This window comes from Physeter macrocephalus, chromosome 20, assembly GCF_002837175.3.
Source record: "Physeter macrocephalus isolate SW-GA chromosome 20, ASM283717v5, whole genome shotgun sequence".
NCBI lineage: Eukaryota > Metazoa > Chordata > Mammalia > Artiodactyla > Physeteridae > Physeter > Physeter macrocephalus.
In genome coordinates this window covers 84,383,110-84,407,155 of record NC_041233.1, presented here as the reverse complement: position 1 = coordinate 84,407,155, position 24,046 = coordinate 84,383,110, and the positions used below count along the sequence as shown (strand labels likewise).

The 24,046-nt window shown below is 61.8% G+C and overlaps 1 protein-coding gene across 1 annotated transcript in view; it reads right to left on the bottom strand.

Moving 5' to 3' along the window:
• Positions 1 to 16,696, bottom strand: part of ADGRA1 (adhesion G protein-coupled receptor A1) — a 32,221-nt gene extending 15,525 nt beyond the window's left edge. Inside the window, exons 1-5 of the mRNA XM_024121467.2 lie at positions 16,473 to 16,696; positions 15,639 to 15,802; positions 8,150 to 8,277; positions 6,698 to 6,821; positions 2,250 to 2,395 (exon numbers count right to left, since the gene is read on the bottom strand). Of these exons, the coding sequence (XP_023977235.1) occupies positions 2,250 to 2,395; positions 6,698 to 6,821; positions 8,150 to 8,277; positions 15,639 to 15,641 (401 nt within the window). The 5' untranslated portion in view covers positions 15,642 to 15,802; positions 16,473 to 16,696. The remainder of the gene's footprint in view (positions 1 to 2,249; positions 2,396 to 6,697; positions 6,822 to 8,149; positions 8,278 to 15,638; positions 15,803 to 16,472) is intronic.
• Between the last annotated feature and the right edge of the window lie 7,350 nt (positions 16,697 to 24,046).

The following is a 24,046-nucleotide window of genomic DNA, read 5'->3' as shown; positions in this document are numbered from 1 at the left end:
CACAGGGGCTCTGGCCACGGCCCGTGCCGCCCAGCCCTCCCCGAGGGTCCAGCAAGACATGGTGTGCTCTGTTCTGACAGCTTACGCACCATGCTCTGGCAGCACGTGGCCTTTTGGGGCGCTTCCCTCCCAGGAAGTCCCAGGAGCTAACTTCCTGTTGCTGTTGGTAAAGCCCAGGCGACTTTCCAGTCTTGGGAGTGGGGGTCAAGGATGCAGTAGAAGGACGCCTGTTGCGGGGCCGGTGGGAAGATCCCCACTGATGAGTCTGCTTCCGGTTGAGGAGGCTGAGGGCGGAGGCCGCAGGGCCTGGAGTGTGGAGGGCAGAATGTGAGCCCCGGGGGCCTGGGATGAAAGTCTCTGGTCCCTGACGGTCCCCGCCAGCCTTTGGGGTCCCCACGATCAGCCTCTGGTCTCTCTGGAGGAGGCCCAGGCCCATCACGTTAGCCGCCAGCCCCCGGCGAGGCTGGGCCCGAGAGAGCAGACTGTGGTGGTGACGGGGGGAGCCGGAAGCAGACGCCCCCGCCCTCCGACGTCGGCACCCGTGGCGAGTGTGCGTGCCGGGACGGGGTGGCGACGGGCAGGCCGGTAACCGAGGGAGCTACTGGGGTCGCAGCGCTACGTGGACGCCCCAGTGTCAAGGCCCTTTGTACTAAAGGAGGTGGACGCCGGGGTGGGGGCAGGCAGTGGCCTCCGGGCAGCAGCAGAGGAGCGGCCAGCCTCCCCGAGTGACCTGCGGGTGTGACAGCGCGGCTGGGGCAGTCCCCACCCCGAGCCCCAGGTCACGGAGCCCCGCGGTGCTGGGCGCCCAGCCGGGTCACGTGCATTTTGAAGCTGTCAGAGAGAAACAGCGTGCTCCACAGCTCCACCCCAGTCTTCAAGCAACCAGGCAGTGCTTCAATCAATTTCAGACCCGCAAACGCATTTTGAGAGTGATTTTTAAACCCAGGGGACCTGGGGCCTCCCTGGCAGGAGACGAGATGATGGAATCCCGCTTCCCTGGCCCAAGTCACTGCGAAAGCGCCACCGCCCCTGGTTGCCACGTGGCAACAGGTCTGCTCCACCTGAAAATCGAACAGTGTCGGAAGCCTGGGGCCGGGGCCGGGGTGGTGTTGGGGGGGTCACTGTCCACTTAAATAACACAGGGCGCTTTTTCATCTGCCTCAGAATGGGCGCTCTGCCGGGCTGTGGGCTTACGGAGCGCCGGCCCACGGCCCTCCAAATGCAAAGCCAGACGGAGCTCGGTCCGAGGGGCCGGCTGTCCCTGGTGCCCCCCGCATGGGCCACAACCTCACAGCGGCAGCAGCTGCCTTTCCCAGAGACCACCTGGCTGGGATCGTCTCAGGAATCCCAGGCAAAAGGCTCCCAAACGCCAAGGGTCCCGCTCCGCCCCGGCCCGCCCCAGTGTCCGGGGCGGCCTCGGGCCGAGCTGCACACCACCACCAGCGGACACCCTGGGGAAGCTCAGTGGGCGGCCAAGGCTTACGCTCTCCGAGCTCAGGTGACGTCCTGGAGACGGTGGCCGCCGCATGGCTTGGGGCAGCTCGTGCCCAGGCTCGGGGCCACGTAGGCCGATCTGAGCCTGGCTCTTGCCAACGGCCGATTTGGGTTCGGCATTGGCTCAGAAAATTGAAGGGCAGAGCCCAGCAGAACGCTGATTGCCATGGATGGCTCTGCCCAGTGATGGGGGCAGGTACGTCCTCGTCTAAAGGAGCCGAGATCGCTCCTCGGTGTGAAGTGAGATGCACTCGGGCCACGGCCCTGGCAGGCTGGTGCCCCAGCGTCTCCCTGGCTCAGATGCTGGAAGGGGGTCTGGGGCTCCCATCGGCCCCAGGCCTATTCCAACCATGTCCACCTCGAACCCTCCCGGCCCAAGGAAGAAACAGGGACAACTGGCTGGTGCAGGGGCCTCCAAATCCGTGCCCAAACCACGCGGTCACCTTGAGGTCAGGTTCCCCTCTTAGCTCTCTGAGGCCCGTGAATAAACCAAAGCCAAGACCAGGGCACTGGCCCACCACCGAGCCATCTCTCCCCACGCCCACCCTACATGGGTGCTGGGGTTCTCCCCGCGGTAACTCAGCAGCACCAGAGGGCAGTCACCCCAGCACCAGGGCCCCACCCTGCCCCTGGCCACCTGTGCCATCGGATCATCCTCAGGCCCCAAGTTCCCTTGCGGCCAAGACCCCCAGAGGGAGGTCCAGGGCCGGGGTCTCTTGGAGCCTGGTGCGGGGGCGGCCAGGCGCACTCAGTACCTGAGCAGGGGCTGCTTGGGGTGCGGTGGCTGGTCTGCCCCCGGGCACAGCGGGGCCTTCTTGGTCACCTGCTTGTAGATGTTCCTGGCAGCCACTCCGATCCACAGCATGGTGGAGAGTGTAGAGTAGTGCAGCACGATACCCACCTGGGGGGAGAGAGCGAGTGAGCCAACCAGCCCCAGCCCTGCCCCCGCCGGCGCCCGTTCCCCCAAGTCCGAGCCCCTCCCCCTTGCATCCTCAGGAGGCAGCTCAACAGTGACACAGGAAGTGGGACTGGCAGGGGGCACTGGGGTCCTCAGGGCAGATGCCACACTTCACAGGGGCTGGAGCTCGAGGGAGTCGCTTGGGCTGCCAGGACCCTTGAATGGGTCAGCGTGGCCGTCCTGCAGAGCGGTGTGTGAACGACACCCTGGGCGTGGTCCTAGTGGCGAGCACATCCTCCCGCACGTGGGCCGGGTGCACACGTCCGCGTGGTTGGCGTGGCTCGGCCCCACCGGCGCCCACCAAAGGAAGGGAGGGGCGATGGCGCGGCGGGGTCTCCCGGGATTCCGGTGTTTACGGCCCGCGGGTGAGATATAGCGCTTTGGAGTCAGAGGCTGAAGTTCACTCCCTGCCAGTCGGAGTCGCTCATTACTATGGCAACAGCCCCAGTCGCCCATGGCGGCGGCTCTGCCTTAGCTGATTATGTATTCCACACCCCGTCATCTCCATCCGATTCTGTAAAATGAGGTTACCTTTGAAGTAATAACCTGACATTTCGCAATGACAAGTAAGATATGGCTGTAATTGTAAGGATCTCAATGTTTAAGGAATCCAGAGATTCTGTGAATAAAGGTAACATCGCACCGTTATAATGATTTATCAACTCCAGGGTTCAGTTTTTACTTATGAGAAGGCTCCGTAATAATGGGTGAGAATGCTGTGGGGTGGTGGGAAACTCCCCGGGCTGTGTTTACGGTTTCACATGGCTCCCTGCAGGTGGGAGAGCCCAGCCTTTCCCTCCGCCTGGCCTGGGCCCCGTGATGGGGCCGTGTGCGCCTGGGGCCTTGCGCTCACGGCCCCACCCCAGCCTGGCCGAGAGGAGGAGCCGTGAGGAACTGAGGGGCTAGAACTCCCTGCACCAGAAACAGGAGGAAAGGGGACCATGTGGGCCTGGCCCTCGACTGAAGGACAGCAGAGTGGCTCTCATCACGTGTAAGTAGAAACAGTCAGAGACACGTCCTTAGAAGGAACGCCACCCTCGGCCTCCGGAGCTGGTCCCAGGCCGGGAAGAGGAGCCGGAGCCCAGAGCGGGGGCAGGGAGGTGGCGGAGCCAGGTCTGTGCAAGTCTGTGGATGATGAGAAGGTGTAAAGAGCAGGACTCTGTCTGCCAGACGCCAGCTTCAGGCTGGACACGTGGAGCGGTCGCAGGGTCATCACCCTGGCGTCCAGACGGCCCCTCCGCCATGCCGGCCGCCGCCCGTGCTTCCGGACCCAGGGCTGGCGCTGCCGCACAGGGATTAGCGGGGCCTGCGGCGGCCGCCCGTGCCCATGATGTCAGGGAGCCCTTCAGTGAGGCTCGCAGCCATGGTTTCATCGCCATAACAACCGTCTGTTCTCTCCAGCCATCCTGAGCTCTGGACCGCTCTCGTTCCTCATGTCTCAGTAACACATTTCGCTGTGACACTTGGATGAGGAGGCTTGGCTGCGGGGTCTGCGTCAGGCCTCGGGTGGTGGTGAGCTGTTGCTGTCACGGTGCCGGCAGGCTGGCTGCCGGCCGGAGCAAATCCACATTTACGCTAATGACTTGGCCTGTGTGATCACGGAGGCTGAGACACCCAGAACTTGCAGCTGGCAGGACAGCCGACTGTGCGGTTTCGGTCTGAGCCCGAATCCAAAGGAGGGAGACTGAGGTCCCAGCCCCAGGACACACAGGGGCCTCTCTTACTCAGACTTCTGTTCTGTCCAGGCCTGCGTGGACCGGATGAGGCCGGTGTTGGGGAGGACAGTCTGCTTTCCTCGGGCCGCGGCTCAAATGTTCACCTCACGCAGAAACACCCTCACAGACGCGCGCAGACAGAGAGAGGTTTGACCGAAACGATGCTTGCACCATGGCCGGTCGGCTCGACTCAGGATGGCAACCTTCACACCTTCCAACCTTCCTGGTCCTGGGCTGTGTCCCCTGGGCTCTCTCTCCTCCAGCGAGTGGCGGCCCCACGGCTGTGGCCCCCAGCCCCGCACCTGCTCTCTCTCCCCATCTCCCCTCTGGGCACTCGGTGGGCGACGGTCAGCCCGTGTGCGGCCGCCGGCCTGCTGGCAGTCTTGCTCTCACTGCCCCAGACCCACCCTACTGCTCGTCTGTGAGAGACGGCGAGGCCCTGATTCCTTCTGGAAACGTGGTCGGGAAGCCAGGCCAGCGCGGACTCCAGAGCCGAGGCTGCTCCCTGACAGGGCCGTGAGGTTGTCACTAGAAGGGGACCGAGTGTGTCTCACACCAACAGGACCTCTGCAGATCCTGCCGCTTCAGACCCTCCAGGCCTGTCCGCCCCCATCCGCCACACACTTCGGGGTCCAGCCGGCTGCACCGGCCAGGCCTCGGCTGCCACAAGGACGCCTGGCCCCGGAGCCTCTGTCTGGGCTGGCAGTCTTGGGGTCAGTTCCGGGTGGGGGAGGCGGGGCTCCCAGGCCTGTAAGGGCCGTGATGACCTGCGGGGCTGGGGGTGCCTGGAGCCGGCTGCACCACTGCAGCGTCCCGGCATGTGGAGCGCTGGTGGCAAAGTGCGGAATAAAGATAACAATCCATTTCACTGCTTCCAGACGGCTCCACGTCTCAGCAGGTGTTCACAGGCGGACGGTAAATTGGATTTCCCGGGGCTCTCCCAGGGGGTGTTTCCACGCTATCGAGAGGCTTCCGGAAGCGTGTCTGCTCCTCTGTGTGGTTTTCAGGGATGTGCTGGTGACTTTTCTGCTGGGGTCCAGGAACGGGTGGCAGAATCGGCTTCCCAATGGGATGGTTGGCCCTAACATGGATTTGCAGAAAAGTGACCTCTCTTCTGTGTGGAGGAGCCTGGGGAGACTGGGCCACAGGGCCCCTGGGTCCTGTCTCGTGGGTCTGGCACCTTGTTTGCAGGGGGGAGGGCATCGGGGGAGGAGCTCACAGCCTGATTCCTCCCCAAGGTTCCCCTGTGGGAGCAGCCTCTTGCCCTGATACCCAGGAGTCGCCCAGCTGCTGCCGTCTGTGCAGGAGGACAGGTCATTTTTCATGTGGACAGGGGGTGTGGAGGTCAGGTAATTGGGCTGCAGCAGCCCTCACGGCTATCAATAAACTGTGGTTGAATTCACACAACCAAGGCTGCGAGGGGTGCATGTGACGTCCCGGTGGGTGCTGGCAGAGACGCTGCCTCCACGTGGTCCAAGCAGATGGACACACACCAAATGAGTCCTTGGTGAGATGCCCTGTGGTCCATGGGGAAGCCCCACCTGGCCCCTGCCTGGGTGCTGGAGGGGTCTGCCCGCCTGGAGGGGACTGTCCCCCTGGAGGGGCTGTCCACTGGGCTGAGCTGAGGCCAGGAGTAGGCGGGCTGCTGAGAGGCTGCAGGGGGAGAGCACGAGGGGCCTCGATGTCTAGTTGCAAAGGCACCTGGGCCTTCTGTCCTTGACTCACGGCTGACAGAAGGGCCTCTCCTGGGCTCTGTCAGGACCCGAGCGTAGTTCGCACTGCCCGCCCCCGCCTTCTTTTGGCCATGCTGCGCGGCACGTGGGATCTTAGCTCCCCGACCAGGGATCAAACCTGTGCCCCCTGCAGTGGAAGCGTGGAGTCTTAACCACTGGACCGCCAGGGAAGTCCATTTCCCCCTTTTAAGGAAGGTCAGGCGGGGCTGTGGGGTGGGAAGAAGACCCCTCTGTGACTTCTTCTCTGTGCTCCCCTTTCACCTGAGAGGGCCAGACCTCCCCAGCGCCAGACCGCCGAGTCCCACTTGGGGGGTGGGGCCCGCACGTCTCTTCCATGGCCCCGAATCCCTGGCGACCCGCCAGCAATGGCGCTCTCTCCCTGATGAGGAGCTGCGGCCCCTGCGTCCGTGGACTCTTACCTGGGCCGAGGGAGCAGGGGCCCCACCCCTGTGCTCCTACCCCACCTGTCTCTGCAGGAGAGGCAGGTCGCGTCCCTGTTTCTGTGATGAGCCCCGGACTATGAATGTCTCATTAACATGTCACCATAGGCCTTGGAGAAAACTGGTCCGATTGGAAAATAAACTAAATGACACGATCGAATGCTGAGCAAATGGGTCAGACCCACACGGGAGAGGTGTAGACACACTGGATGCTTAACTGTCCCCTTCACGAGAAGCCTGAACCAGCACTTGAATGTGGTTTCATACACAAGACGGTTATCACGAATTTCCCCTTTGGTAGGAGAGTCGACAAACACTTCAGATTTTGTAGCAAAATGAAGACCCAACAGCACTCACCGCCTGGCACAGGATCGGGTACTTGGTGCGGTTGATGCCGCCAGCAAACACGGAGAAGGTCAGGGCCGCGTGGAAGCAGAAGTTCAGGAGCGTGTGCCGGCCTTTCCGGCTGATCCGGATGGCGCTGCAGGAATGGAGATTTCAGGTCAGGAACCGGCCTCTCAGGGCAGAGCGTAGAAGTGAACCCTTTTCTCCAAATGCCACGTCCCGTCCACGTGGGGAATGGGCTGAAGACCCCGGGGTGGGACGGAGACGGGCAGGGAAAAGCACACCAGAGAGACCAGGTCGGGGAAAGATGGATGGACACGCTGAATCCACCTTAGCATGTGGCCTTGGATGGTTTGTCGGAAAATCTCCCTGGAATGCTGTGACTGGAAGGTCTCTGGTCATTGGACAGATGAGGACCTTGAGGCCCTGGGACTCTATGATTTGTCCAATGTCACAGAGGGAGGATGGGAGGAAACCCAGTCCCGCCTCCTGGTTCCCCAGACAGAGTTCTTCCCTCTCTGAGCAGAGGCTGTACCTTAGGAGGAAGCCGTGGTTGACTGTCTCTGACATGATCCCCTGTGGCCGGGGCTGTACCTGGATAGGACGCTGCCTGTGTCTGTGAACATACCCATGACCAGGCCCCAGCCCTGGCGATGGACGAAATGAAATTTCTTAGCCTATGCCTGCAGCTGTGATCATGACCACAGCTTCTCTGTGGCCTTGAACACACCCAGGCCTCTACCTGTGACCGTGGCCTTGGACACGCCCAAGCCTCTACCTGTGACCGTGGCCTTGGACACGCCCAAGCCTCTACCTGTGACCGTGGCCTTGGACACGCCCAAGCCTCTACCTGTGACCGTGGCCTTGGACACGCCCAAGCCTCTACCTGTGACCGTGGCCTTGGACACGCCCAGGCCTCTACCTGTGACCGTGGCCTTGGACATGTCCAAGCTTCTTCCCATGACCATGGTTATGACCACGGCCTAGGCTTTGCCCATGACTTTGATTGTGGACTTGACCCTCATGGTGGCCGGGACCCCTCCTCACATCACCCAGTGCATCTTCAAGGGGTGCCCCACCCCCTCCAGGCAGGCGTGGCCAGGAAACCAGCTCTGTAGAAAACCAGCTGGACTCCCCTGTAGATGAAAGGCAGAGGGCAAGGCTGCTCGAAGTTTCTGCAGCTACTCTAACTTCCTTAGGCCACGGGCTGGCGGGGCCCCTGAACTGACGCAGTGCCACTGCAGGAAGAGCGCGTGTCACCTGATTTGATGGGCACACGGGGAGGCCCGGGATGGAAGGCGAGGCTGTCCCCCAGCACTTGGCCGCCCTCGGCCGTCAGAGCCATCTGGGCGCTGCGCAGGCTCAAGCTGGGCGGCTGCCTGTGAAGTACCTTCCAGGGACTCCTTGCTACGTGAGGGCAGGAGAGGGCTTGCCCTCCAAGGTGAGGGGCAGAGCAGGCCTTACCTCTGGTGGACGATGTAGGTGATGGCGGAGGCCAGCAGACACAGCAGCATGACGGCCGTGCAGGCATACACCACGGGGTGCAGGAACTCCCCTGGGGACTGGGGCAGGGACAGGACAGTCCTCAAATCCTGGAAAGGACACGGAGCACACCCGTGTGACCAAGGTGGCCGGCAAGGGGCTGGAAGCATTTCCTGGATCGGGTGGAGGTTTGCAGGTCTCAGCAGAAATGGTCGGCCTGGGGCAGGGGAGGGGCCCCCACCAGGGGAGCACTCAGGGCAGGCGGCGTGTGGCCTCGTGGGCCCCCCACCAGCTGCGGGCGCCTCTGGGGGCTCTGACGGCCAGCTCCCCGAGGGCAGCCTCCTGCTGTGCTGGCTGTTGGCCTCCAGACTCCTCGCCCTCCAGGGGGGCTGGTGGACCACCCGGCTCCTGCTTCTGTCAAATGCCCTTGTATGATGGCACAACTTGCCCCCATGAGGCTCGTGTCAGATTACCCCCAAGTCCGCTCCGGGCCTCACACCCACTGCAATGCTGCTTTTAGTGGTCTCCCAGGAGAATTTGTATCATTTCAGTAAGTCTGCCCAGAGGTGACTCAGGTCAGTGGGGAAAGAGCAGCAGGTGGGAACAGGCTTGAGAACCCCAGGTGTACCACCTTCACTGTTAGTCACAGCCCAGGTGAAGGGCTGAAGGTCAGGGTTCAAAGGATATCCATTTTTCCTGGAGGATGCCCCGGGCTGGACATTCAGAGCTGAGGGAGGTTCTGTCTTTTTATTCATCAGGTAAGCGAGGCCCCCTGCGTCAGGAGCTGGGGTTCAGAGGCCAACCCCCGACGCAGCCCCGGAAGTGCCCTGCGTCGGAGCTGCGTTCCCAGGGCGAGGCCGGGCACCCCCGCCACGGGCACCTCCAGGGCCGGTGGAGGACCCAGAGGGGCTCGGGGCACACCAGGCTGGGAGGTAGGGGCGAGAGCCTGCGGCACCCACCTCTGCCCTCCGACCCTCTGCCCTCGCCGAGCCCTGCCCTGGACGCTTCGTGTGCTACAAGTCGTCGAGTCACACGAGAAGCCCGCTGCGGACTGCGTTGTCCCCACCATCCAGAGGGGATGGCTTTTAGGGACGTGGCTCAGGTTGGGTAGGGTCCTCGGGCGGCCCTGACCAAAGGGACCAGAGCCCCTGTAAGAAGGGGCCGGCAGAGGAGAGAACGGCACCAGCGCACGGCGGGAGGGGCCGTCTACGCTGCGAGGAGAGGCCTCAGGAGAAGCCAACCTGCAGGCGCCGGGACCTCGGACGTCCAGCCTCCTGGACTGTGGTTTAAGCCGCCTGCTCTGTGGGGCTTTGTCACGGCCGCCCCAGGGGACACGCTGGGCGGTGCTCTGGTTCGCACCGCCCAGGTCAGAGGGTGGGGCCCCTGCTCGATGCCCCAGCCTGGGTGTCCTGCTCTGCGCCCACGGCCCTGGGGGACACGCTGGGCTCTGGGGAGCAGGCGGGGGGCCAGTGCCCACAGGCTGAGCTGGGCCTGCGGAGGGGTGCCTGGCGTCCCCTGTGGGACCACCTGAGCTGCGCCGGCTGTGACACGGGGCTGCTGGTCAGAGCTAGGGGTCTGCCGTCGTGCTGGCCCCATTCCCGCAGACCACAGGGGCGTCCACGGCGGACGCCCCCGCCCCAGGGCCGGAGCAGCTCCAACTGGTGACTCCCTGGGCTGTGAGGACGGTGGAGGCGGCTGGCGGCTCCTCCAGGTTGGAGTCGTGGGGAGCAGAGAGGCACCCCGAGAAGGGCTTGGCCTGTCACGGCGGGAGTCAGGAAGCCAGCGCGCCCGGGCTCAGGTGGCTTCTCTCCTCGTGGACGTTCCTGGAGGCCCGGCCAGGCAGGGGACGCGCTCAGAGGAGCCACCCTGGGCCCCAGCTGGGGCCTCCGCCCCCTGACTTTGCTCCGACGCAGGGACTTTGGTGAGGAGGTCGCTGTTGTCATGGCAACAGCTGATTGAATTTGGTCACCCGGGAAGAGGCACCGAGTGACCTGGACGCCAAGGGGGCCTCAGCGTCTGGCTGCCCAGGGGCCCCGCTGTCCAGTGAAGCCAGAAATAGCGCCCTGCCCAGAATAAGCAGGCGGTCAGGGAAGGGCGCCGTGCCGCTTGGCAGACCGCAGGCCGGACCCCGCGGCCGCCCTCATGCTGCAGTCCTGACCGTCCACGGGCCAGGAAGCCTGAAGGGCAGGCGTAGACGTGCACAGAACACCAACAGCTCCCGTCTGGACACCCAGGGTGTCTGCAGGATGCACGCTGCGCTCACAGCCCAAATCCACGGAATCACGAGCTCGGGAGGAAAGGCAGCCAAGAGACGCCAGCCTCAAGGTGACTGGGACACAGAGGCCGCACGTCCCCAGGGAGACCTGGAGGTCCCGCCCACTCCAGACGCCTGGGAAGGCTCGGCACAGGGGAGGGTCTGTGGTCAAATCCTGGCAGGGCTCACACCACACCCAGGGGGGCACAAAGGCCGCTGCGCCCTCTGCCCTGCAACCAGGAGCCTCCGTCTGGGCAGGGGTGGGCCTCTGTGACGAGGGGCAGGATGGTCTCCTGGTGCAGAATAGATGTTTCGCAAGAAAGAGAGAGCAGCCCGCCGTTCTTACCTCCCGGGGGCGTTCAGCTCCCACTAGCGTCCTGCCTGCCAGGGGCCCTCACGCATCCTGAATTCTGGAGCGTCTGCCGTCAGGCGGTGGCGGGAAGGGGGCTCACGAGGCCCAGCAGTGCCAGGGTGTTTCTGCATTTGTCAGGCTCCGCGGGCACCAGCCTCCTGCCAGATGCAACTCACCGCAAACGTCGAGGAGAGGCAGCTTTTCCTGGTCAAGTCCTGGTGTTGAGTGATCTTTTCTTCCGAGAGTCATCAGCCGGGAGTGTTGGATTCAGGTCTGACTGGGCACTGGCGGCGTCCCTGGGCCTGTGCGTGTCGTCCTTTGCATGGGAGACGATGGTGTGTCCCTCCTGTGACATGAGCCGGGGCTGAGACCCCCTGACCCTTCACAAAGGTGCACCTGGGCCTCTGTTACTGGTTTCACGTCCACAGGCGGGAGCCGCTCCGGGTCTGGCCCGTCCGGTTCTCTCACTGACTCAATCGGGACCCGTGTCCTGGTGTCTCTCCTGGAGCTGAGGGACCCGGGGTGGGTCCACCCCCTCTGGGGGGCTTACAAGCCCCTTCCCCACCTTTTCCGGGTGCTGTCACCTGCACTGCTGCCCCTAAAGACTGAGGTCAGACCCCTGACGCTTTCTGGGGTTGGGGGAGGGATGGCGGAGGAGGGGCGTGAGCAAAGCAAGCCCTTGCTTCCTGATGCAGCGTCCACAGCAACGGCCTGATGCCCTGGGTCCGAGGGCCACAGGTGTATCTGACCCACGACGGGGGAGCCCACGCAGCTCCCGGACCTTCGGTGGAGAGCTTACCTCCAAAAGCATCTCATCTGCCAGTTTCTATTCATACGCGCAAAACTCCTTTATGTTAAGCCTAGTAAGAGCCAGAACCGGTTTTCCTGCAGCAGGAAAACGTCTCAGAGCATCCGTTCAAGACACAGAGGCGTTTCCTGAGGATGACGCCCAGCCTGTCATTGGACCAGCCCGGAGGTCACCCTGCCTTTGGACCCCTTCCTTCTCGTCCGAGGGCCCAGTTCTGAGGCTTCTCATGGTGGAGGGGGGGGGTCTCCGACCCCGCAGCAGCTGCATCCACAATATATGATTTAGGAGAAACGGAGATTTAATCCCGCTTGGCCTCCAATTTTTTTTCCTTTCTCCAAATCAGAGTTATCACAGTGCTTTCTACATTTTTAGACGTGACATTTAAAATTCAAAGTAAGTAATGCAAAATGGCGATGTAATTTATATTTTAAAGTTCACACATGTACAAGTTCCTCTTGGAAGGAGCTACTCTGCAAGCGTTCCACGGGCAAAACCCTTATGATGGTCCAGTATGTGGTCAGACAGCATCGGATGGCCAAGGCCCTCAGAGGCTGTGGACCCAGCGGAGCTCTGGGGACCAGCGACAGTGGATGGAGCGTTGCCCTCAGAGCAGAGAGGCTGGAGAGAGGTCAGAGAACCCACAGAGGAAGAGGGGAGGCGAAGGCGACGCCCAGAGGACGAGGCCACACACCAGGTGCCGGGAGCCGCGGTGCTGCCCGGCCGCGGGGCCGAAGCCCGCAATTGCCGCTCGCGTCCGCGCCTGCAGGGTGACCGGCGGGGCTGCGGTAGAAGCTACAGCCAAGGTGTGTCTCCTCCGGGGACCCCGGGCTCCTGCTCCCCGTGGAGCCTGCAGGCTGCGAGCAACGGTCCCAGGGCGGCCGTCCCCGTGCTGCCTGGTTTGTATTTCCCCTTTCCCTTCACAGCTCATTATGATTTTAGTTGGATGCGTCCTTTCTGGTATATGTTCTGCAGTCATGCAAATTGGGATGTTAAGAAAGACAAGAGGAGAGGAGGGAAGAGGTCAGGTCAGGTGTCGCTTGTCTGATCAAAAGCGGCAGATTGGCCTCCCTGGGCCGTGGTGCAGACCAGTCTACGGTGTCCCTCCCGCATGGCCAGGCATCCAGGCTGGGCCTTCGGGTGTCTAGGGTGGGCAGGTCCTTCCACCCGGGCTTGTCCCGACCAAGACTGAACTCTGTGGAGCCTGCGGCCCCTCGTCTGCTTTTCGGTGGCGACCCTGCTGATCTGTCAGCCTTCCCTGAGGGAGTCCCGGGGCAGAGGCAGACGCAGATGAGCCATCTCTTCATTCGGAGCGCAGGTTGCCCCGACTGGGCATTTGTGTGGCTTGTAGCCACCTTCCTTTGAGGGTGCGTGGGCTGGTCTAATTATGAAGAACTTTGGAAAAAGACATTGAGAAATACGACGGGCTTTCCTTCAGGACTGGGGTTACTTGCTTAAAACCGTCAACCATAAGGGGAGGCCTGAGGTGGGCGACAAACTGTGAGATGAGGGCAGGTTTTATGAGTTGTCAGAAATTTAAATATTGGACTGAATAGAAAGCAGCAAACTGGAGGAACTCGCTGAAGCTCTGAGGCTGGAGCCTCGCAGGCGGGCGGCCGGCGGGTCGGAGTGGGAGCCCACCCACAGGTCTGGCCCGGGTCCCGCGGGCTCAGAGAGAGCCATGGACGCCCTGCGGGTCCTCGGCGCCGGCTTCCCGGGCCCCGCCCTGCACCCACCCTGGTCTCCCTGGGGTTTTGCTTCCACCCTTCCTGTTGGAACGCGTATGCTTCTGTGTGGACCGGGGCGTGCTGCGTGGCGTCCGCCCTTGGGGCGGCCTGGCCTCTCACCCCGTCCCGGCTCCGGGCCCTGCAGGACCTGACGAAGGTCGCCCCGACTCAAAGCCAGCGGGGCTGCCACCGCGGCTTCCTCCCGGGCCCGGGCCACACGGAAGCGCCATCGCCGAGCGGGTCTCCGTGGCACTCAGGCCACCGCATCGGTGAGTGGGCGGGCTCACCCTCTGGGCCCCACTTGAGGCCACAGGGGCTGCGGGGAAGCCGCGTGGGGAGGCCACGTACACCAGCCCTGCCGCCCAGCTAATCCCCCGCGACAGGTACGGTAGGCCGGAGGGCAGCGGCGGTGCCAGCAGCGCCCGCGGGGCCGCCGGATGCCACACTCAGGAAGGAAAGAGTGCCCGGGCTTGGACGGTTTTTACTCCAGTTCCAGACCTGTCCCTTCGTTCCCTCGGAGAGCGCTGTTCTCTGCGCTCACGGCGAGGATCAGAGCGGAGCCCACGAGGGGCAAAGTCACACGCCTTCTGGGACCTGCTTGAATCTGAGTATCAACAGCATCATCGCAGCGGCCGCAGTGCAGTCGGACCCTGTTTCACGCTCTGATGAGGGTCGGAGCTGGGCAGGTGTTGGGGCCTGGGCTTTACCTGCTGGAGACCAGGCTGCAGGGTGCGGGGCCCCCGGCCCCTCAGCCCCCAGGGGAGCGCCTGGGCGTTGGCCATCCTGTTCGTGCTGAGGGCACACAGGCAGCTCGCTCAGAAGGAGGCACAGGTGCCAGAAAGCCTGCCCGAAGACGCTCAGGGCTCGGCACGGTTCAAACCGGGGTCGTGGCCTCCAGGACACCTCGGTGCCGTCACACCCAGGAGCTGGTCAGGGAGGCTGAGTGCCAGGGCCAGGCCCGAGCGGCTGGCCATCCTGCCCCGCTGGCCTTCCTGCCCGCGGCCCCAGGGGCCGCAGGCGTCTCACGCACAGGCTCCCAGACACAGGCGGGGAAGTGCTCGCAGCAGAACTGCGGCACCACACGTTAGCTTGGCATCTCTAGTCCTCTCAGAAGCTCTCTCCGGTGTAAATGTTGTTTGTTAGCAATAAAAACCCAGCAAACTGCTGAGACTCCAAGCTCTCCAGGCAAGGGTAATCCAGCTGGTTCCCAGAGTCCTGGACTGGCCGGCATGCAGCGGGCTGGGAGCTGGGGGGAGGGTGTGGCTGCCCTTGGAGGAAGGAGGGTGCTTGGCGGCCTGGGCGGCCCTGCAGATCTGCACAGAAGGGCTGGAGGGTCAGAGACGGAGGCGAAGGTGGGGCCCGACGCTGGGGCACCTGGATCGCGTGCGGTGGCGCCCCCGGGGGTGGTGCCGCCCCCCTCCCCCGTTCACCCTTCATCTGCCAATGACAGGACCCGTTTTGCAAATGAGGATCTAAATTCGAGGATGCAAGCTTCAAACACGGCCAACCCGGAGGCCCCGGCTTGTTGGGGGGTGGTGCCTGCAGGCAACAGGTGACGGCTCGGAGCTGGGGTGCGGGGCGGGCTGCGCCCGGAACACACGCCCTCAGACGCCTGAGAGGCAGGGGGCACGGCAGCTCTGCGAGATGATGCCGACCTTTGGCCCAAAGCACCTCTCTTGTTTGGACGTTTCGAACCCAACGGGAGGAGAATGAGCAGGCGACTCAGACACACCCCTGCGTGTGAAGAGTCGGGTCCGCGCCGCGGCCCCCGTGGCCGCGCCGTCCTCGGCCATCGGCGTTCTCTGCGTGCGCTCGGCCGCCGCCCTCGCAAGCACGCACGGCGCATTAGTTACTCATCATCACCCTCTCCGGAATCCAAAGCAGCAGCACCCGCAGGGAAGCGCCCCGGGCCTGCTGGCCGAGCCCCGCACGGCCGGCCGCGCCCCCGTCTCTGGCGAGAGAGGCGTCCTCCGTGCTCGCCGAACGTGCCGCCGAAGCCCACCCGCGTGCCCCCTGCCGCTCAGCCCGCTTTCCGACGGGAAGGGGGCCGGCAGGGCTGCAGCGCGGGGCCGTGTGCGGGGCCCGGGGCCGGGAGAGGGAGAGGGAGGGCCCCGGCCCGGGGTCAGAGAGGTTTCCACAGGCCACGCACCGGTCGAGCCTGGGTGGCGGTGGGACACCGTCCCTTCCACCGCTTCGGGGATTCAGCGCGGCAGCACGTCTGCCGCTAATTAGCATGATCTCCGCGGAGCAGCCGCTGAGGAGCGCCGGAGCAGGCAGCTCGAGGCGCCCCTCCCGCCCCCCGGGCCCCGGCCCCGGCCCCCGCGTGTACTCACCATGGGCGCAGCGAAGTTACTGAAGTGTGAGCAGGGGACGGAGGGGGTGCCGACGGCACAGCCGATTACGTCGCACCGTTCTCCCCGCCGGCCTCCATGGCCGTCCAGAAGGTCAAGGTCCCGGGCAGCGGCCACGGGGTCGAGCCCTGGGCGACCGCCCCCATCTGCGGAGACAGGGCAGGTCAGGGCGGGTGGGGGTCCTCCCTGCCGCCTGCGCCTAGCACCCCGCCCACGGGGCAGCCCCCCGGGTGCAGCCGGCAGCAGCTCCTTCCGAAGTTTGCCCCCATCTCATCTCCCCTCGACCCAGCCAGCCCGTTGGAGTGTCTGGCTTGGGGTATCTGAGTCAGGCGGAGGCTCCGGGGACGACCCGGGGCCTCGGAGCCTTAGAGGGACGGTGCCCCCGGGGAGCGCTTCCTTCTCCATATTTCAAAACCAACCTCCGCTCGCCTTCCCAGCGCGAGACACTCAGCCCAACCTCAGGCTGCAGAAGACACGTACAGCATGTCTGTCAGTTTAAGTCAAGAGACTCCAGTAACCCCCAACGGACAGCCAGACCTCGGGGGGAGAAGCTTCCGCTGCCCGGACGCGGCCAGACCTCACGGGCTGGCGTCTCCCACACAGCTCAGTTTAGCCGGTGGCTCCGTGCCGCCTGTGTAGCCCAAAGTTGATGAGAATCTGCATTTGGCCGAGCAGGAACGGCTCGCTCCTGGCTGGCGCTGATGCCCAGGAAGCGGCCGCCGGGCTCCGAGCTCGCCTCCCCCCAGGTCCCGCTGCCTCCTCGCCCGGGGCCCCCCCGCCGCGCGGACCCCGGGGAAACGCAGCCCAACTTCTCACCTATTTTGGCAACAACAGCAGGAGGGGCGGCGGTCCTGCGCTTCCTGCTGGCGAGAGGCGGTGAGTCCCCGGGTGGGTCCGGGAGCAGTTTCCCAGCCCAGGGGCAGCGCTGGAGCCCGCGAGCGGAGTTATCAACAGATTGCAAGGCTGCAGCCCGGCGGCGGCCAGGGCTCTGCGCCGGGGAGGGTGTCGGAGCCGGAGGGGTTCTCGGCAGGCGGCTTCCCGGGCTCCGGTGAGGAGCGCCGGCGGCCGCCGCGGCGCCTGCTCCCTCGGGCGGGCGACAGCCAGGGACCGGGGACGGTCGGGAAGCAGGAGCCGTAACCATGGGGATGGGGGAGGCGCCGATGGCGGCGGCCAGCTCCCTGCGGCAGGGTGGGAATGGTTCTTCCCAGCCAGCCCGCCGGCCCCATCACACCGCAGAGCCGATTTAAAGAGACAACCGGCGGTTTTGCCTTCGCTTCCCACGGAGTCGGACGACTCACAGCAGAGCATCTCCCTGAGGAGGCAGGCGGAGCACTGGGCGATTTTGTTTTATTAGTTTACAGGAACCCCCGTCCACTAGGGCTCTGAGAACAGAAACACAGACACGGAGACTGATTTTGGAGGAATTTTCACGGTCCTCATATGAAAATAGTCTCGGATCCAAACATGGCCACACCGAGGTGAACCCACGAGCCCGCAGCAGCATGAGTCGGCAGAGTGACCCTGCCGGTGCGGACGGGCCTCAGCTGGGCCGAAAGAGGCCCCCAGACCCCTGACCAGCCCAGGGTCCCAGCCCCCAGCCCGGGCCTTAGAGCTGGTGATGACGGGGCACAGGAAGGGAGGCAAGCGTGCGGAGAGGAGGGGAGGACAGGAGGAGGGCACACAGCGGGACCCTGCCTGCAAGGGGTTGGGCCGCTGCCTGGCCAGCAGGCCTCTGGGTGGGGCCTTCCCACGCTCCTGTCCCTCATCCGCCAATATTCCCAGCATTCCTGTCCGCATCGCTCCCGGTCCGCCCGTGGCACCCCTGTGGGATGCTGTGATGGGTCCTGAACTTCAGCTGAGGGACAGGAAACCCCGAGGGGGGAAGGGATTTTCCAGTCGCCCAGCGACTGGTGTCAGAGCCGAGTGGAGGCCCTCACGCCCAGGCCCGGCCCACCTGGCGTCCTGGGGTGGCTCCCTCGGGGCTGGAGGGCGCCGTGGAGCTCCCTGGGAGCCCGGGTTGATGGTCCTGGGCAAGTGGGGCCGTGGAGCAGGTGGGAAGGCCCGCCCTGGAGCAGGTGGGAAGGCCCGCCCTGGAGCAGGTGGGAAGGCCCTCCCTGGATCGGGGGGCTTTTTCTCAGACTCCCCCAGGCTGCGGCGGCCCTCACGGGGCTCGTGCCCACCTGCAGCTGCCTCCATGGACTGTCCGGGGCAGGGGCACAGGTGAACACGGGCCAGGGGCTCCCAGACCAGAGGTGACAGAAAGGCAGGTGTGAACATGCCATCACGGGGCCCCGGTGCCCAGGTGGCAGGAGGCACAAGGAAGAGGCCCTGTGGGTGGCAGTGCCTGTGCCCTGGCCTCAGAGCTGGTGGGGGCCGGGACCAGAGGTGGCTTCTGGGAGAAATTACAGGAGATGCTGTAGAAATGCGGAGGGATGGCGGGGTTGGGGGGCACTGGCCTGGCTTGGGGTGGCCTGGAGGAGCCCCTCCTAGCCCAGGCCTTAGTCCCACCCTGTATGCCCAGGGCTGGGGCCCATGGGCTCTAAAGGCAAAGGCTAATCAAGCTTCAGACTCACTAGGGGTCCAGGTGGGGCTCATGGAGGGTCCCTGGGTGCTTTGGGGGGCACTGGGGGCTGGGTGGGGTGCACGGAAGGTTTTTGGGTGCTTTGGGAGGTCCCCCGAGGGGACACGTCAGGCAGACAGGCCTGTCTGGCTGCTACATCCTGACCCCGTGGACGCTGGCCCCTGAATCCCAGTGTTAGCCTGGGTGAGGGTTGGAGGCGGGGCGTCTCTCAGGAAGAGGTCGTCCTGGGAGCCACGGCTGCGGGCCTTGGGCTTTGTGACGGTGTGGGGAGCTGGGCCACCCTCAGGGCTGCTGCACCAGCCCTTCCTCGGGCTTGGCTACCCAGTGCCCAGGAGCTGGCACAGAGCTGCCCACAGAGGGGACGCGGGCCCGGCGATGCCCTCACACAGCCCCACACGGTGACCGGGCTCTGTACCCGTCGCAGAACAGCACACCTGCGAGATGGGAAAGCGAGGCTGTTGGCTGCTTTGCTGGCCACCGGGTCAGAGGGGCAAAGCCAGGGCGGGGAGAGCAGGGCACCGTCGGCCGGCCCTGTGCCCGCGGCCACGGACACTGCAGGAGCCTCAGGCCTGCTCCCTGACATGACGGCCTCCGCTCAGAGGACCCAGAGGGACCCGCGTGGACGGGGCCGCGGCCCGGAAGTCGTGGGTGCCGTGCTTTGCGTGCGGGACGCACCCTCGTTTGCTCCTGGGGCCTCAGGGTGGCCTTGGCTAGGGAGCCTCGGGCCGGCTTCTGCCCTGTGCCCTGAGCTTCTCTGCCGTCCGTGAGCGGAGCCCCTGCTTTCTAGAATTTTCAGCGACCACGGAGTCAGGTTCAGTGGATCCCCGCCCTTTATGGTCTCTAATGCCCCAAACATGTGTCTTCTAGGCACAGGCCTCTCACCGTCACCGAGAACTCACTCCTGAAACCTGTGTGGCTTCTTTGTGGTAAAACAGGTGTCATCCTTCAGCGGGTAGGCTCTCAGCCCTCACTGCACTGAGCCTCCGCCGAGGAAAGGCCCCTTTCTGGAACATTCTGTGAGTTCAGGACTCCCCGCCACCGAGGGTCTGTACGCTGCGTGCACCCCACCCGACCCCCTCTTGGCAGCCCCCCAGCCCTTTATCCAGCCCCTTGGAGGGAGAGCCGCTCCTGAAGCAGGGTTTGACCCACGGCTCTGCGGGGCCGAGGCAGGGTGGGCGTGCGGCCAGGACGCGCTCAGGGGCAGCCGGGGCTGGGGGCGTGGGTCCCGCCTCGTCGGGGAGGGGAACCCCGGGGTGAGGATCGGGCCGGGCAGGAGGGCCGGGGTCCTGGTCCCCATGCCCGGGGGGTCGGGGGGGCTTTGGGAACCTGCAGGCCGCTCGTGCGAGGCCAGGAAACAGCCTGGTGACGCTGCTGAGCTCCTTCAGACGGCCTCCCGGTGGACGGGGTCACAGGTCACATGATGGGCTGGGGGTCAGCTCAGGGGGACGAGGTGCCGTCTTCCCGCCCTGGGCGTGAGTCTGGCCGCGGCTTCATGCACAAGTGCTCATGAGGACGGCCCCGGGGCTGCAGAGTCTCAGACCGGCGGACCTGCCTCTTCCGTGGAAACTGCCGGGATCCTCGGGCTGCTGGCTTTCCGGCCGTTTCGTGGGGGCTGTGTGCGCTGGACGGAGGTGGCGTTGGTGGTGTTTCCGGCCTGCGTGCAGCCTGGCCCCGGAGGCCGGACGCCCGACCGGTCCCAGCTGTGCGCCCACATCCGCGGCTCACAGAGAGGAATGAAAACCACTCTCTGGTTGCCATGGCAACCAGCGTCTCCCCTAACAGTGTCAGTTTGAATTTGTGCAGAACATTTCTAACCAAGATTTACGCCAACAAGTTCACTCTGCCCTGAGGTCAAGCCGAATCTGAGAACCAAATAGTAAAATTAGCAAACGCACCTTGGTCTCGTGGCCGCCCCTCCTCTACTGAAGCCTCTCAGAGCCCCCAGAGGACCAGGCCACCCCCAGTGCAACTTCCCGCTGACCACCGGTGACCAGTGGGCAGCCTTGGGGGTTCGTGGTCCCCTCACAGAAGAGGCGTCTCGGGGGTTTCACTTTGAGAAGGACTGAGGGGGCCCATGCCCACACACCTCCCTGCCAGGCTCCCGGGCGCATCCAGGGCTGCAGGGCCCTTGTAGCCAAGCCCGAGCAGGCCCACTTTGGGCTCCACAGGCCACGGGTCAGCCTGGGTGTGGGGTGACCGCACGGTGAGCAGAGTTCAGGCAAGCGAGGGTGGGCCTCCATCCTTTGTCTCTGAGCGCCCTGGGCTGGTAGCAGGCCCTAGACCTCTCCTGCCTCCTGGGGGCTCTCAGCCCTAGCCCACCCGGCTGCATCCTTCAGGCGCATTAGAAGCGTCCCTGAGAAGACACTTGAACGGAGAGGAAGGGCGGGGAACACTTGGAGAAAACAACGCTTAAATGTCACGAACATACTGCCTGTTTCTCTTTTTTCCTTTTTGGCAATTCCCGATTTGCCCCAGTTTTTTCTCTCCTTCTTTCCCTCACACCGTATCTTCTTTTCTCCTTCGTAGCCTTCAGACCCTCCTGGAGCCAAACCCTCCTGCAAGCCCTTCCCTCCTTCAGGACAGTGTCCTGGAGCCATACCCATGGGTGCGGGCTCTGCTGGGCCCAGGCCTGCAGGGGGCCTGGCCTGCGACAGGGGCGGGCCTCAGGCTGAGAGGATGCCGGGGAGATGGGGAGACGCTGCCTTGCTGGGTGCAGCCAGGGCGCCAGTTTGCCTGGAGGCTCTTCCTGTAGGAAGAACAGCCCGGGACGCCACTTGGGACCGTGTGGGGAGGGCCGGGGCCTGAGGAATCCTTGCTGGTTCTGTAGCACTGGGGAGTCATGGCTGGTGTTGGGGGGAGTCAGTAGGGAGGGAAGTCTTGCCCTTAGCTGCATGGTAAAGCTTGATGAGCTGGGACTTTGCTTGGACTCCTGGGGTCAGCCGGTCTCCCTTAGCTCTGCTCCCACCCTACCCCCAGTCTCCCCAGAGGCCACACGGGGGCTGCAACCCTCTCACCCAGGACACGACCTTCCTCCCGATATCCTGGATTAGCCCATCAGTGGGACAGCCATGGTGACCAAGGCTCTCTGCAACACGTGAGGGGTGTGGGGCCTGGGAGCAAACCCTGAGTGCGGCCAGGCAAGAAAGTGTGTCCACAGCAATCCCCTGAAGGGTCTGTGGTGCATCCCAAAGGCAGCACCCTCCGTCGGCACCCAGAACTGGCATCGCGCAGCGGAAACCCACAGCTCCATCCCTAGCCTGTTTGAGCTTCCCTTGCAAACTGTAAAAACAGAACACTTGTTAGGGACAGTCTCGAGGCAGGAACAAACGTGCCATTGGCCCTCCACATGTGCTCTGGGACCCATGACCCTGAGCTGTAAACCAGCCTCTGTCCATCATCACCTCCGAGGGCCTGCGCTGCACACCCACACGGGCAGTCCTGGACATGCACAACAGCCCCGGAGATGTCTGATTCCTCTACCTGGAGCTGGGGTTCAACAGACCAAGGGACACACCTGCAAGTGCCTGGCGGAGAGCACACACCAGCATGGGCTTGGGCAAGGAGGCATCCGGTACGCTGTGCCATGGAGGACCGGCTGACCATAGGCAGGGCAGCAAAGGGTCCACTAAGAAGGACAGCTGAGCCCCAGCCCTGATGCTGGCTCTGCACGTGTGAGAAGCACAGGCAGATGCCTCACTTCAGAAGTTAATGTGGGTCCCAAGGCCGTCCGTGAACAGGAGGCTTTATAACCAGGGTCCTCTGCTTAACTGTCCTCCTTCGAATCCCCTGCCCAGCTGGCATCGAGGTCATCCATACTGACCTCAAACCCAAGGTCAGGACAGAAACAGGAACATCCAGTGGTCAGACTGTCTTCTGTTGAGGGACTAGTCCAGTTTCCAGACCTGAATCATTAACCAAACTTAATTGATATTTTTAGAGCATTCCATCCAAAAGCAGCAGAATACACATTTTTCTCAAGTGCACATGGAACATTCTCCAGGATTGCCCACATGCTGGGCCACAAAGAGAGCCTTGGTAAATTTAAGAAAATTAAAATCATATCAAGCATCTTTTCTGACCACAACGCTATGAGATTAGACATCAATTGCAAGAAAAAAACTGTAAAAAACACAAACACATGGAGGCTTAACAATATGCTACTAAACAATGAATGGATCACTGAAGAAATCAAAGAGGAAATCAAAAAATACGTAGAGACAAATGAAAATGAAAGCACGATGATTCAAAACCTATGAGACCTATAAGATTAGACATCAATTGCAAGAAAAAAACTGTAAAAAACACAAACACATGGAGGCTTAACAATATGCTACTAAACAATGAATGGATCACTGAAGAAATCAAAGAGGAAATCAAAAAATACGTAGAGACAAATGAAAATGAAAGCACGATGATTCAAAACCTATGAGACACGGTAAAAGCAGTTCTAAGAGGGAATTTTATAGCAATACAATCTTACCTCAGGAAACAAGAAAAATCTCAAATAAACAACCTAACCTTACACCTAAAGCAACTAGAGAAAGAATACACAAAACCCAAAGTTAGTAGAAGGAAAGAAATCATAAAGATCAGAGCAGAAGTAAATGAAATAGAAACAAAGAAAACAACAGAAAAAATCAATGAAACTAAAACCTGGTTCTTTGAAAAGATAAATGAAATTGATAAACCTTTAGCCAGGTTCATCAAGAAAAAAAGGGAGAGGGCTCAAACCAATAAAATTAAAAATGAAAAAGGAGAAGTTACAACGGACACCACAGAAATACAAAGGATCATAAGAGACTACTATGAGCAACTATACACCAATAAAATGGACAACCTGGGAGAAATTTGGGTCAAATTCTTAGAAAGGTACAGACTCCCAAGACTGAACCAGGAAGAAATAGAAAGTATAAACATACCAATCACGAGTACTGAAATTGAAACTGTGATTAAAAACTCCCAACAAACAAAAGTCCGGGACCAGATGGCTTCACAGGCAAATTCTATCAAACATTTAGAGAAGAGTTAACACCTGTCCTTCTGAAACTAATCCAAAAAATTGCAGAGGAAGGAACACTTCTGAACTCATTCTATGAGGCCAACTTTACCCTGATACCAAAACCAGACAAAGATACCACAAGAAGAGAAAATTACAGGACAATATCACTGATGAACATAGACACAAAAATCCTCAATAAAATACTAGCAATCCAAATCCAACAATACATGAAAAGGATCATACACCATGATCAAGTGGGATTTATCCCAGGGATGCAAGGATTTCAATATCTGCAAATCAATTAGTGTAGTACACCACATTAACAAGTTGAAGACTAAAAACCATATGATCATGTCAATAGATGCAGAAAAAGCTTTTGACAAAATATAACACCCATTTATGATAAAAACTCTCCAGAAAGTGGGCATAGAGGGAACATACCTCATCATAATAAAGGCCATAGATGACACTACAGCTAACATCATACTCAATGGTGAAAAGGTGAAAGCATTTCCGTTAAGATCAGGAACAAGACAAGGATGCCCACTCTCACCACTTTTATTCAACATACACTTCTATACACTAATAATGAAAGATCAGAAGGAGAAATTAAGGAAAAAATCCCATTCACCATTGCAACAAAAAGAATAAAGTACCTAGGAATAAACCTACCTAAGGAGGCAAAAGACCTGTACTCACAAAACTATAAGACACTGATGAAAGAAATCAAAGATGACACAAACAGATGGAGAGATATACCATGTTCTTGGAATGGAAGAATCAACATTGTGAAAATGACTATACTACCCA